The sequence below is a fragment of the Corapipo altera genome, unplaced genomic scaffold (assembly GCF_003945725.1).
Source record: "Corapipo altera isolate COAL_440 unplaced genomic scaffold, ASM394572v1 61281, whole genome shotgun sequence".
NCBI classification, from domain to species: Eukaryota; Metazoa; Chordata; class Aves; order Passeriformes; family Pipridae; genus Corapipo; species Corapipo altera.
The window spans coordinates 5,671,338-5,685,434 of NW_020884921.1; the positions used below are offsets into that span (position 1 = coordinate 5,671,338).

General features: G+C 40.6%; 1 protein-coding gene across 2 annotated transcripts in view; it reads left to right on the forward strand.

Annotated features, from left to right (window-relative positions):
* ADGRV1 (adhesion G protein-coupled receptor V1) overlaps positions 1–14,097 on the forward strand; it is a 271,306-nt gene that overhangs the window by 187,201 nt on the left and 70,008 nt on the right. For both annotated transcript variants that reach the window (XM_027656816.1, XM_027656817.1), the window contains 2 exons: positions 6,303–6,419; positions 13,688–13,866. In XM_027656816.1, coding sequence (XP_027512617.1) covers positions 6,303–6,419; positions 13,688–13,866 — 296 coding nt within the window. The remainder of the gene's footprint in view (positions 1–6,302; positions 6,420–13,687; positions 13,867–14,097) is intronic.

Consider the following 14,097-nt stretch of genomic DNA (forward strand, 5'->3'; position numbering starts at 1 on the left):
CCTTTCTGGGATAACAGTATCTGAATGCATTAATTAACAAGCGTAAGAACTTTTTAAACATGTTATTTGAACTAAATTGTCACATTAACTTCTCTTCAGCTACATTTGAGAGCTTAACAACTTAACCACCTTACCAATTTAAACAAAGTTACTGAGGAACTCATGAAAAATAGAAACAAACTGTTAAAGCTACAGTGTTCTTACTAAATGTTTCAAGACAACCAGATACATGTTAAATTGGTTTTGTATGTGCCTCAGGAGGATCACAGCATGAGCTGTAGCGTTGAGCTGTGCAGAGGGGCAGCTCAGCTAGGCTGTAGCTCAGCCTCGCTCTGTTCCAGTACAAGGGGCGTTGCCTGTCTTTCCCGGCCCCGGCCTTGCTGTTTATTTTCCACCGCGGGTTGCAGGATCGCCCCCCCCAGGGGGTCTCTGCCGTGGCACCGAGGCCACGCCGCCTCTTTCTCTGCCCGCGGCAAATTTCACGCAGGGCTCTGCTGTGTGCTTGCAGCTCGTGCTGTCCCAGCCCTGCGGGCTCTCACTCCCGCCCGAGCCGCGCAGAGCTGTGTCGCCGGGCCAGCCCATATAGCCGCCCCGGGGTCGGGCCGACCCCCTGGCCGTTTCTTGCTCTGTTCTCTGTGCGGCTTCGGTCCGGTCCCGGCTCCGGCGGGGCTCCGCAGAGCCGCCCCAGTGTGCGCTCCCTCGCCGACGCCCACATGCGCCGCGAGCCTTGCGGACGGTCCGTCCCGCCGCCACCCAAGCCGCCGCGGAGCCGCGTCCGGGCTCGCACCGTGTCCTGTCCCGGCACAGCACACCCTGCGCAGCTGCAGCTGCTGCTGTTGCCGTGGCCCCGGGCCACACCATGCGTTCTCTAGCCGGGGCTCCGCCACGCCAAGCTGGGTCGGGTTCGCGCTCTGGCCGCACGGGACCCAGTGCTCCACGCCGCCGCACGCCGCGAGCCCGCACCATGAGCCTTTGCAAGCCCCACAGCTGCGCTTCCCGCGCCGCCGCTGCTGACAAGTACCGCAAACAGTGCTTTTTCAAACCCCGCGCCGCTTCGTTCGCCCGCAGGCATTGTACCTGGTGTTTATTTAAGGGATTTGCGCACTGCTTCTGCGGAGCGCAGCGGGTCCAACAGACTCCTCTAACAGCAGCACACAGGCAGCCGGCGCAGGGGCAGTGCTCTGTCCCTGTGCTGCATGAGTGCTTGTCTTTTTTCAGAGGGGGTAAACCCAACTCCCTCGTGTGTCCTCTGTTGTTTCACTGCTTACTGAACTAACATGCTCTAAAGCGCGGTTCCTCAAGCTGGGACACTCGGCAAGCTGACTGTGGGCAAAATGTCGACTCCCAGCCCGCGGCACGGCCGCCACATGGCTGCAACTCGGCAGTGCCTCGTGGACTCAACATCTGTCTCTCCCTAACAACCACGTGGTCCGCGCCACGTGCTCGCTTCTGCCCGCGCAAAACCCAACCCACGTCTTTTGTTAGGATCTCTCGTTGTGCACGCGGTTTTACCCCACCCCCACATCTGCTCCCGGTGTCTGGGGAGTCCTTCGGCTGTAAGGGCTCATGGGGGGAACAGAAGGTTTAAATTTTTTCTCCGTGGACGAGTTTAAGTTTCTTTGTGAGATTTTTAAGGTGTCCGCATCTTCTATCTTTGTTTTCTCTGGAGCTGTCTCTCCAAAATTTTTCCAAGCAGTCACCCTAAGGATTTTGCTTAGCAGAAGTCCTGATACAGTTATTTCTATAATTTCCCTTGAATTTTAGCTTTGCATGCCAGCTTCTTACCTTGAGTTCTCTGTAGCTTTACCTTTTCTTTCTTTCAAACCTTGCTCTGCCAGGTCTCTCATGCAGACAATACTTAGGTTCTCAGAGCTCCCACGCGGCTCTACTGCATGACGTTCCAGTCCTTTTTGTGCTGGTATTCAACGTCCTTTCTTTAATGACGTTTTCTGCCTGCTTTTAGGTCGGTATTTGAAGTCTGACTTTTTTTAGGAGAGCGTTTCTCAGCTTTTAAAACAAGCTCATTCGAACACTACCGTAATTCTCCTTGTTACGAGGCAGTCTCTAATCATCCCTGATACAGAAAGTGGCCCCAGTTCAGGGCACTAGATATTGCTTTATTAATATAATAAGCAAATAAAACATACAGACACGGCTTGCTTGGGGGTTCACTGTCAAATCCTCTTTATTCAAATGAGACAACAGCTTATATGTGGGTTAACACATCACACCATGTGACCTTAACAACCAGTCACACCAAGGCACTTCACTGCAGGTGTGATAGAGCACTTGCGAAACTAAATCTCCCAGGGTGCTGTTTGGCACCCTTCCTGAAACGCAGCTCCTACAATGAAATGACCACTGTTAGGATCCATTTCCGTAAGAAATGTATAAAGGCATTTCTATCTAGAGGAAGACAAGGTCTAAAGCTTTGTGAGTTCATACTGTGAAACAGTTATTTACAGAAATTGCAAAAATGTGCCATGAGTATATTGACATGATCCTGTTCTAGAGGAGTTGACCGGTTACTCTTCAGGTTTCTCTGGGTGGGGAGGATCTTTTTCAGCTACAAGAGGCAGAGTGCTTCCTGCTGGAATGAAAAAGTGAAACTACTGTGAGGAGATGTGTTAGGCCCTAGCCTTGTGCTCTCCTTCAGGGCTAAATGTTTGTTGTTCCTCTGCTTGATGCTTTTATATCTGCTAGGGTTAACCCTCTCCGCAGCTCTTTCCCTAGAGCATTGCAAGGTGTTCTCTTTCTTTTTTCTTCACCCATCACAACATGCTGCCTTTTCAGCACTTCTGGCAACTGGGAAAAATAATTACTCTCAGATTAGAATTGGACTTGATGATCCTTGTGGGTCCCTTCCAGTTCAGCGTATTCTGTGATTTATTCTCCCTCTGTAAAAATATTTTTCACTTCTTAAAACTATAAATTATGCTTTACTACTTTATTGTTTTATTTTTACCATTTGTTTTACTTATTACTTAGGGGATTTAACATTTACAGTATCTGTGCTGAAAGTTCCTGTTTTCTATTTTTGAACAAATTGTATAGCTAATGCATGAGATACACTTAGGTGTTAGCAAAATAATTTTTTCAGTATTTACGGCATTCAGGCTGAAGAATTTGGATGGAACATTAAGACAGACCGGTTTGGGTGGAATGTGGTAAATCGATTACCTTTAGATTTCAAAAGAAAAACCTTCATGTCCTCGTCATTGGGTGTTGTGCATTCTCTGAAAAGGAATACATTAAGTGATATGGTTTGCTGTAAAACGCAAAGGAAGAAGTCTTATTTAAGGTGTTTGGTTTTTTAAAAAAACAGAAGGTATTATTCTTTCATCACAATGCTTTGAATTCGTGAGTTTTGTTGCACTTCTGTTGAATGGCTCTGAAGAATTGTCACATTAGCAACTTTAATATAATACCTTCCAAATAAGTTCAAATCAGTTTTCAGTCAATCTCACTGTCTGCATACCCAGCCTGTAAGTCAACAGCCTGTCATCTTTTGGGAGATAAAGTCAAAAGTCTTACGAAAGTCCAAGTAGACAATATCTGCTGCTCTCCCCTCGTCTGCCAGGCCCGTCATTTCATCATAGAAGTTTACCAAGTTGGTCAAGCATGACTTTCCTCAGTGAAACCATGCTGGTTACTCCTGATGATTTTCTTATCCTCAACATGCCTGCAAATGGTCTCCACCATGAGCTGCTTTGTCACTTTCCCATGGATGGAGGTGAGGCTGACCAACCTCTAGTTGCCTGGGTTCTCTTCCTTGCCCTTCTTGAAGATGCAGGTGACATTTGCGTTCGACCAGTCTTTGGGCCCTTCTCCCTGTTACTGTGGTTGGTCAAAAATTATCTACCAGCTCACTCAGCACTGGTGGGTGCATCCTATCAGGTGCTGTGGTCCAGTTTCCTTCCACCAAGAGGACACCTTCCTTGCTCCCACCTTACCCCCGGTCTCTGGAACCTGGAATTCCTGAAGGCTGGTCTTACTAGAAAGGTCTAGAGCAAAGACAATATTTAGTACTTCCACATTTTGTTGCATTGTAAAGTTAAGATTTGTTTCCATGTGTCATGTGATGTATCCCCATTTTAATGTCTAACATATCTTAGCATTTCAGCACTTACCATGACAAGCTAGAATACTACTGCTCAGTATTGCACTTACTTATTCTTCATACATAATTCTTATTTCAGGTTTCAGACAAGCTACTTCTCTCTTGGCTGTTGTTTACTTGATTGGTATGGAATTTCTTTGGTCTTCTGGTCTTTCCTTTTTCTCTTTTGTACAGTTTTCAAAAGGGACTGTGGTGGGTTGACCTTGGCTGGACACCAGGTGCCCACCCAGCCGCTGTATCACTCCCCTTCCCAGCAGGAAGTAATGTAAAATAGTAATGAAGGAGGATTAGTCCAGGAACTCAGATCTGAGAAGAGGCAGACTAATGGGAAAAGACAACTATGAGAGAGTGATGAATGAAGAGAGGTATTGCGCTGATCCTAAAGAACTGGTTGGGGGAACAGAAAATAACATGCCCAGGCAAAATGCACCAATGATAGAAAGAACAGAAGCACTGAATGGTAGTGAGCTGACATCTAGAAAGGTGTGAATGGCTTTGAGGACTGAAGTATGAAATACATGAATACTTCTAGAACAAGCTGAACAGTCATAAATTGTAGGCTAACAAAAATTCTGTGCCAAGAGGTAGGTGATTGGAAATAAGAAGAAAAGCTGTGTGTACCAGATGATCACTGAGGTATTACTATATATCAGTCCAAAAAGCCAATTGTATTCTGGGCTTCTTTAAAAGCAGCATGTCCAGCAGGTTGAGGGAGGGGATTTGTTCTCTCCACTCCAGTCTTGTGAGACCCCATCTGCAATCATATTTGGGGTCCCCAGCACAGGAAGGACATGGACCTGTTAGAATTCATCCTGAGGAGGGCTACCAAGATGATTTAGAGGGATGGAGCACCTCTTCTATGAGGAAAAGCTAGGAGAATTGGGCTTGTTCAATCTGGAAAAGAGAAGGCTTCGAGGTGACCCAACTGAGACATTCCAGTACCTGAAGTGAGCCTACAAGAATGATGTAGGGTGACTGTGAGAAACAAGGTAAATTGATCCAGGCAGATGCTGTATGCATGGAACTGAACTGCTTTTGCTGTCCAGACCAGCTTAAGCATCTCTACAGAATTTTGAGTTGTACAGTGGCTTATTTAACCCTGAGAAATGTAGCCTCAGGGAGAATACTACTGCTGTGAATTCATGATAGTATGAACCCTAGGGAGGAGGAAATCCTGTGTAACCTGAGAGACTTTCCACAGAAATAAAACCAGATATAAATAGACCATGAATAAGTGCAGGCTGGAAACTAGGAGGCAGCTCTCAGCTAGCAGGGGAGCGGTGTTCAGATACAGCCTACTGCTTGGAAACAGCATTACAAAAATACGTCATACAGGAACATAAAAATTTGTAAATCATCTCATGTTTATAGTTTATATTTTGGTGTTGATGACGTAGGTTGAATACTCTGGTTCTAGTTTCATTGAAGTAGTTGCTAGGTAAGTGACTTAAAGTTTTAAAAGAATTGCAGTATCCTTTGATTAACTGAGTAAATGACTGTCAGATGGGGACCCTGTCAGAGATCTTTTTGCTGTTTAACAAAGGTGCATTGATTCACTTTAATTTTTTTTTTCTTCACTTTTTCAAACAGAATCTTGTCAATGATATGCTATCACCTTAATTTTCAATGTGATACAGAACTGTCACAATCAAATGAACAAAAGTGTCAGCCCGCTACTTGGATGACTTAAGTGACTTGTTATCCCTTAGTTAGAACATTTTGGGTCAAGACTGATCACATTGAGAAGTACCAGGAAGAAGCACTATGTTATCATCTCAACATAGAACTAAATAGCAGTACACAAAAGTTGTGTGAAAAGGGCTATCTAAAATCGTAAGTTCTCTGTAAAAAGAGCTCTGAACAATTGGTATTATAAGGAGCATATATTTTGAAGTCCCAAGAGAGAACAACTTGTTCCTATAGGTGGTACATATTTTTCTTATTAAAGTAATAGGTTCCTTATTACAAAAGGTTGCACACTACAGTTAGAGCTGGTTTTGTGGTTGACAGTGTAACTTGTTTTGTGTGAATATTAAATGTCCAAGGTATTTTTATACACCTCTGAAAACAGTAATTGATTGTATATTTTACTTCTGAACTGAAGATTCCCCCCCCCCCATTGTCATTATTAAATTAATTTTGTTTAATTCCAATATGCATGTATTCATTTTTTCCCCTGCAGATTTCATTTCTGGCCTCTGCTTACATGAGCCAGCATATCTCAGAGGAAAGCTGCTTTGCCCTTGCATCTGTTACCCATTATCTTTACCTCTGCCAGTTCAGCTGGATGCTTATTCAGGTTAGTCTCTTAGTCTTTTTCACTGCTTCCTCAAAACATCTGTTAAAGTAACTGACAGTTAGACTGTATTTCTATTATACTATATATATATATATATATGTATCTGAAACTATATGTATATATATATATCTGAAATTCAATGCTACTAGAAGGGCAAAACATTAGGTGGCTTTTATTAAACCTAGAGTGTCACAGCTCCAAGGATATATGTCTGAACACTATATAAAGACTTTTCCCACTCATATCCATTACAACTGTGTAAGAATGCCCTCATCTCACTTCATCCTTTAAGTTACTGTCTCAGAACTCTGAAGAACTATTTTTCTTAGTGTTAATAGTGTTTCTAAGCTTTCTTATTTGGTCTTTTGAAGCAGTCTCTTATAGGTGAAATGTGAATGTAAACTACACTGTAATTTTTTGAGTCAGTAGCATTTTAGTCATTAGATTTGTATAACGTGACGCACGTACCTTCATATGTTTGCATTAAAATAAGGAGTATACGTATTCATAATTTTTATAGAATCATGGAATCATTTAGGTTGGAAACACCCTCTAAGATCATCAAATCCAATGGCAAACCCACTACTACCAAGTCAACAACTAAACTATGTCCCCTCCTTTTCTCCAGGACGAACACGTCCAGCTCCCTCAGCCACTCCCCAGTGGTTCCAGGCTTGTGCTCCAGACCATTCACCAGCTCTGTTGCACTTTTGATATACTATGTAATAGTAAATGGTGGAAAAAATGGTTGAACTAATGTGGAACACTATGAACAATCAAATTTTTTATGGAAAATTGCATCCAGTTGTAAGTTAGTCAAAATAACAAGCTGTGGGGTTATTTGAAAAATACATTTTCATGGCTTTGTCTAGAAATGTATATTTAGCACCAATACATGAGTTATACCATTTATTTGTCTTTTATTTTAATAGGATATGTCCACAGGACATTTATTATAGCATACAGCTTTATATGTGTAGCTCCATACATTACCATACAAATCCTCCGATATGCAGGCTGTCAGAGCAAACGAAGAATTGCAGATTAGGCTGTACAGCTTTCTCTGCCAGTAACATTCATGTGATATGTGGCGTTTTCCTGGGATTATGTCACGCTCATGTTCACTGAGAACCCTAGCAGCCACTCCAACAGCTCAACTGTGCTTGTTGACCTCAGCAAGCTGCAGGTGGATGGTCTCAATATAGAAATCTGTTTGCTGTTCTCCTAGGTTTACTAGTCTAAATTATTTTTATATTCCTCACAGTTGCTCATTCAGTTTATTCCTAAGTATCTTCAGATCTCTTCAACATTTGCTATTTTGGACAAAGTAATGCTTTTAAGTTGCCTTTTTGCTGGCATATCTCAAGCTTTGGCCCCTTGGTTTTGAGGGTATTTCAGCATCCCTTCCTACGTGTTATGTTGAGTTGCAAAAATCACTTGTAATGACAAAAAAAATTGTGTGTCTGGTAACAGTTGATCATTTTTATGTCTCTAATTGAAATCTAGTGTTATTTTTCTGAAGTAAATTCTGTCCAAATCCTAAGAACTTGCATGTCCCATTGCATTTAGTGGAGCCTCAGGCTTGTGTTAGACATGAAGACTCTTCCTGCAAATCTGACAGGACAAAGGTGGTTAAGAGGGAATGCATTACCGCCTGTTGATTCATGAGCTGATAAGAGCTGCCAGGAGTAAAACTCAGAACGAAGAGGAGTACCCTTTTTGTAGGTGCAGGTCTTCAGCTGTGAATAATTCCTGAACTTTGAAAGACCCAAAAGGAAAGAAACCATCTAAAATACAGATCAACCCAGCCTCAGCTACGGTTCTCTTGACTGGGAATAGGCCCTAGATTTATAAGTCTCATTGCAGAGTGAGTAAGCGTGCCAGGGCATGAAAGGAGTGCTGGGAACATCTCTGTGCTCAAATTGGTCCCCCCGACAATAATAGCGAAGCTTGTGGATCTGAAGGAAAACCAGATGAGTTTGGGAAGTCTAGATGCTTCTGCCTTCTGAATGGCAAATTTAAAAGGCTGGGAAATGAATGTTTGTATTTCTCAGCATGGTATACTTAATATACATTACTTGATTTGGAAGGCAGAATTAATCACATATTTATACTTAAATGGAACTTAAATACTTCCATCTGGGAAAGAGCAAAAATGCAGGAAGAGATTGTGTGTTGCTTGTGCAGCCCTCTGTGAGACTGCGCAGCGTAGTGCATATCCTTGATCCCTGACTCTCATCATACAAATCTGTTGGTGACAGGCTTGATCACTGCACACAGAAATAGGTGAATGTGATAATCAAGTACAAGCAGAGTGTAGGTATGTGGAACTGAAACATCCATAAACTCTAGACAATTTTAGGTGATCAAAAGGTGGTGAAGCAATGTTTCCAGGCAACAAAACCCTAGAGGAAAACACAGATTTGACAGTAGAGTTGGACATATTCTGTGGTCCAGTTCAAATATCTTCATCTTCTAAACTCTCAGATAACTTCCTTACTTTCTTTTTGTAATCTTTCCGTCTACTACATAATGCTAAGTATATTAATTATGCTTAAAATTTTATTTTATATCAGTACTGGTTTATATAAGTACAACAACAGTATCTATAGGGTCATATTCAAAATCTTGTTCTATTTTTAACTTCTTGTTTTTGGAAATTTACATTCAATTTCAATATTTGTGTTACACATGTACAACTACCAACATATTGGCTGAAATGTAGAAATTGAAAGGACCTCAGAGGTCCCCTGGTCGGTTTTCAATGTCAGAACAAAGACCACCCCAAAATATCCTTACATGACTGATTATTCCTCTCCCTTTGTATTGCATTATTTTGTTTCTTGACTTATACAGGGAGAATTTGTAAGCTGCAGAATGTTGAAATCATTACCTCTTTTTTTTAAGGATGAGACTTTCTTGACTGCAAAAAGAAAGGAGTAAGTAAGGTGCAAATGACTGTTTGTGGCCACAGAGATAGCTTAGCTTGTAATATTTACCTTATATTAATATCTGAAATTCAGAAGTCCTCATCCTGACAAATGTCCCTTCATACAACTGGACAGCATAAACCTGTTTTTTCAGATTCAGTATGTGCTTTTATCTTAAGAGCACACACTCAGGTTGTCTCTCTGTATTCTGTTGTTCTCCCAGAGGCAAATACTTAACATGACAACCATGTTTTAAGAAAAATAATTTTCTTCTTTTAGCATTTTCTAATGTATTGCAAAAAAAAAAAAAAAGTTACCAAAAAAAGTTAAAAGCTGTCTTTTGAGGTTCCCAGTTGCCAGTTCTGACATAGAGTAAAATTATGGAAAATATGGACTCCTTGTGCTTTTTGAACTATTGTTACTGTGAAGTAAGTCAACAATGAAAGTATGAATTCAACAAGCAAACCAGAAACAAAAGTCATGAACTTGCTGTCCCCCATACCTGAATGTGGATTTAATGGTACGTTACATTTTCTGTAAATATGTGTCAGACTTGTAAGACAGTTACTGATCTTACAGGAACTTTAATGTTCTTTTGGGTTTTTTTTAAGAATAATTCATGGACTGCTTAACAGCTTCAAAAAAGGAATTATATGAAAGCATACTAATATAATATGAAACCTCCTGGCAAACCTAAAGAGAAGGAAAAGAAAAGTTTTCCTACTGAATTGGAAAAGACTTTATTTAAAGTATTTGGCACCTATTATTTGCTGGATGTCCACAGATTATCACAAATGCTGAGGCACAGGTTGACCAGAGAAGCTGTGGCTGCCTCATCCCTGGAAGTGTTCAAGGGCAAGTGGGAGATAGGATTTGGAGCAACCTGGTTGTTGTGGTTTAGGTATGATATTCTCCAGCTTAGTGCTCCCACTGAAACCATGCATGACTAGCTCACTCCCTCCCTCTTTCTACCCCCTGTGCTGGAGAGGAGAATTGGAAGCACACAAGGTAAAGATCACTATTTGACGTAAGAAAAATTTACTGGAAACAGCAATGAGATAAGAAAACAGTGACAGCAACAATACTAGTGACAGAAGGTACAGGAAAGAGGTGAACAATTCACCCAGAAACAATAGTACCCGACCTCTCCCTTTGGCATGACCTGGAATGGACTCTCTCCACAGAACAGACTCCCTTCCCCCTGCCCCCAGCAATGATGTGAGGTGGTGTTGAGTAATCTCTGGGCCCTGGCCATGTCCCCTCCTGTCTACTGCAAAAATTAACCCTGTCCTGACTGGAACCAGGACACTGTTCTAGTGGAAGGTGTTCCTGCCTATGGCAGGATGTGTGGAACTAGATGGTCTTTAAGGTCCCTTCCAGTCTAAACCATTCTATACATCTGTGATTATCACTAAATGTAAATGAATGAATAAATAAAGAAATAAACAAAAACATCCCAGGTTTGGGAAGGTAATTTCCATTAATTGCCTCATTCTAAAAGAAAAAAGCTTCACTGGAGTTCACATTGTCTCTTAAGAGTATTATATGAATAAACAATTATTTTTCGTTCTACATCAGAACAATCACAACTTGTCCATTTGTTCATCCACCTGAGCAGGTGGGAAATGGACTGTACGTTTTATTCTTCTGTACAACTGGTTATTGTTGCAGCATGGCAACAGGAAAGGATTTGCCAAAATTAACTCCACTGTTATTTAATTGAATAAATTTTGGAACCTCAAAAGGGGTTGAAGATAAGAACATATAATTATCAAAATACAAATATCACTGTGCAGGAAATGGTGAACAATCCAACCTTGCTTACATCTTTACAGCAGTAAGTGTTCTGCTGTGATAAATGAGGTGAGATATGTAAGTGTGGCTAAACAAATACAGAGCAAAGACATGAGGTATGATTTTGTCGAAAGCAGTTTCAGTTGGATGACTGAGAACAGTGTTCACCAGGTTGTCAGAATCAGTAGAACCAACAGTCCTTGAACGTAATGGCATATATCAGTTCAAGGATTTTGCTGTCTGGAAGTGCTTGCAATGAGGCACAGTCTAACCAGGACTACACAGACATGTAATTAAAGAATGTTTATTGACATAAGGAGACATGCAGAATTTTTGAGTTAGTTTTCAATCCCATGTAAAAGTCAACAGAACAAACAAATCTTTTCACAAACTGTGGATTTTTTTTCCAAATGGCATTTTTGTCTGTTTCATATTTTCTTTCTATGCATGTCCAGCAAGGGAATGAATAGTTTTTCTGTGTTCTTTCAAATTTCACAGGATAGTTAAAATTATATGGTAGGATGTTCCTGTGTTCTTTTAAAAAAACCAAACTTTTCCTTTGTTCATATAGCACCAATTACCAAATAAAAACAAGGAAGGACATAATAATTATTATTTAATTAATATAATTACAAACAATGGACATAGCTATGAAATTTTATTCTCTAAAAAAACATTTAAAACACTTACTAAACTAATTTTTTTAAAAACAAGTCATTAGCATATGCAACGTGATTTATGATCCATGACAGAAAGTAATGTATATTCATGCTGCATAAGTCACAAAAGGAAATCTGTAATGATAGTTCACTATTGAGACTTACATAAGTAATCCAGAAACAACTGATTAAATACTTGTACTGCCTTGTTCAAAAGGTGTAGACAAACCCTTGGCTGAGGTGAATTTGCAAAATTTCGTCAACAAAATAATCACATCACAATGGTCTTTTCACTGTATATGAATTTTACCTATCCTAACAATAAATAGCTGAAAATTAAGCCTGTAAATCAACATTATTATATGAAACCCTAGTGTAGACCATGGAGAGAGATGAGTGTGCTTGGGTAAGGATCAATGAGTGCTTGAAGACACCTGTCCTGTCTCTGTTGTCTGAGAAGACATGCTTAGAGGCACAAGCTCAGATTAGATATCCTCTAGACAGAAAAAGACAAAATTAATACCTTATTCAACCCATATAAAGGGTCAGAAATTATTATGTAACTTACAGAGCTGTAGCTGGTATAATATATTTGAAGTGGAGAAAATGAAGAAAAATTTTTCAAAACATGTTTTTATTTTGGATAGTTTAGATGTTTATTAGAAACTAGTGTGTACATGCGCATTAAAAATTGCTCAGCACACATGGAAGTGTTTCTGCTATCAGTGTCTTAAAGAAAATGCAAAGATCTAAGGAATACTCTTAAGTATTTTGTTTTACTTGAAGGGTTTCCTTATTCATAGTACCAGTTCTTTCAAGAGGTTTCAGTTATTCGACTTCATTTTGATTTGTGTATGGTTTTAAACTCTTAGTTATACTGTTTGATAATGAGTTGATCGTAAGAAGACACAGGCTTTTAAGATGCTTGTGAATTTATGTTCACTTACTTGCAGTTTTTTCTCAAACTCTTATGCAAATAATTTACAGAATCACAGAACCATTGAAGATTCACGGATATCTTGAGACTATCTAGTGCAACACAGTAGCTCAGGTTGCCCAGGACCATGGTCATTTTGGTTTTGATTATCTAAGGACAGAGATTCCACAGCCTCTCTGGGCAGCTTGGCCCAATCTTTTACCAAGCCCACAGTAAGAAAGTTTCATGTATATTAACTTGCGCCTGTTGCCTTTAGCCTTGCCACTGGGCACCACTGAGGAGAGTCTGTCTCCCTCTTCATCAGTGCCTCCTGTCAGATATTTATCCATATGGACAAGATCCCCCTGAGCCTCCTCTATTCCAGGCTGAGCAGTCATGGCTCTCTCAGCCTCTCCTCCTGGGAGAGGTGCTCCACCCCTTAATAATCTTCATGGCCCATTGCTGGACTCACTCCATGTCGTTGTTGTACTGGTGAGCCCAGAACACAGCCCACAGCCAGAACCATTAAAGGAGTTTAATGCGTTTCCTACAAGATACATGGAACAGAACAATAGCATATAAAAAATTAAATACAGGTCGACTTTAGAAATACTATATGCCAGTCTTTTATGTGAAGGTATGGATATCCAAGAAGAAAGTGATTTTTGCACCACAAAGCTATTTTTGCACATCAGAAATAGTGTTTTCTGCTAAACAGTGTGTCACTTCCTTTCTGATAGCCTAATTCCAAAAATAATAGTTATATAAATAATGTATTTCTTTTATAATGTTTCTTTTGATTACTTAAGAGAAGAAAGTGAGGACAAAATATTTATGTTGAAAAGTGTTTGTACATACGCATACACTGGGACAGAAATATACTGCATTATGACCTTCAGAATTATTTACTTTTTGGGATAGCTAATCATCCACCAAACCTACTGATTGTTATTCTGCATTATTCTTCAGGCTGTTAATTTCTGGTATGTCCTTGTGATGAATGATGAACACACGGAACGGCGTTATCTGCTTTACTTCCTTTTGAGTTGGGGGCTTCCAGCTTTTGTTGTGATCCTTCTTCTAATTATTCTGAGAGGAATCTACCATCACAGCACAGCCCAGATTTATGGCCTTGTCTACAGTGATCTGTAAGTATTCCTTTAATAAAGCATGAATTAGGCATTGTACTGTCTGTATTGGTTTGTATTTAATTTGCACACAGAGAAGAGTGTGCCCACAGCCAAATGCAGAAAGGAGCCCGGGGATTTCTCATTTGGTGGAGATGAAGCAAGTATGTCACACATATGCAATACAGCACTTTCCATGCAATTGGGCTTTGCTCCAGTTTCTCCACAGCTCCATTCTGGGATGAGCATTGG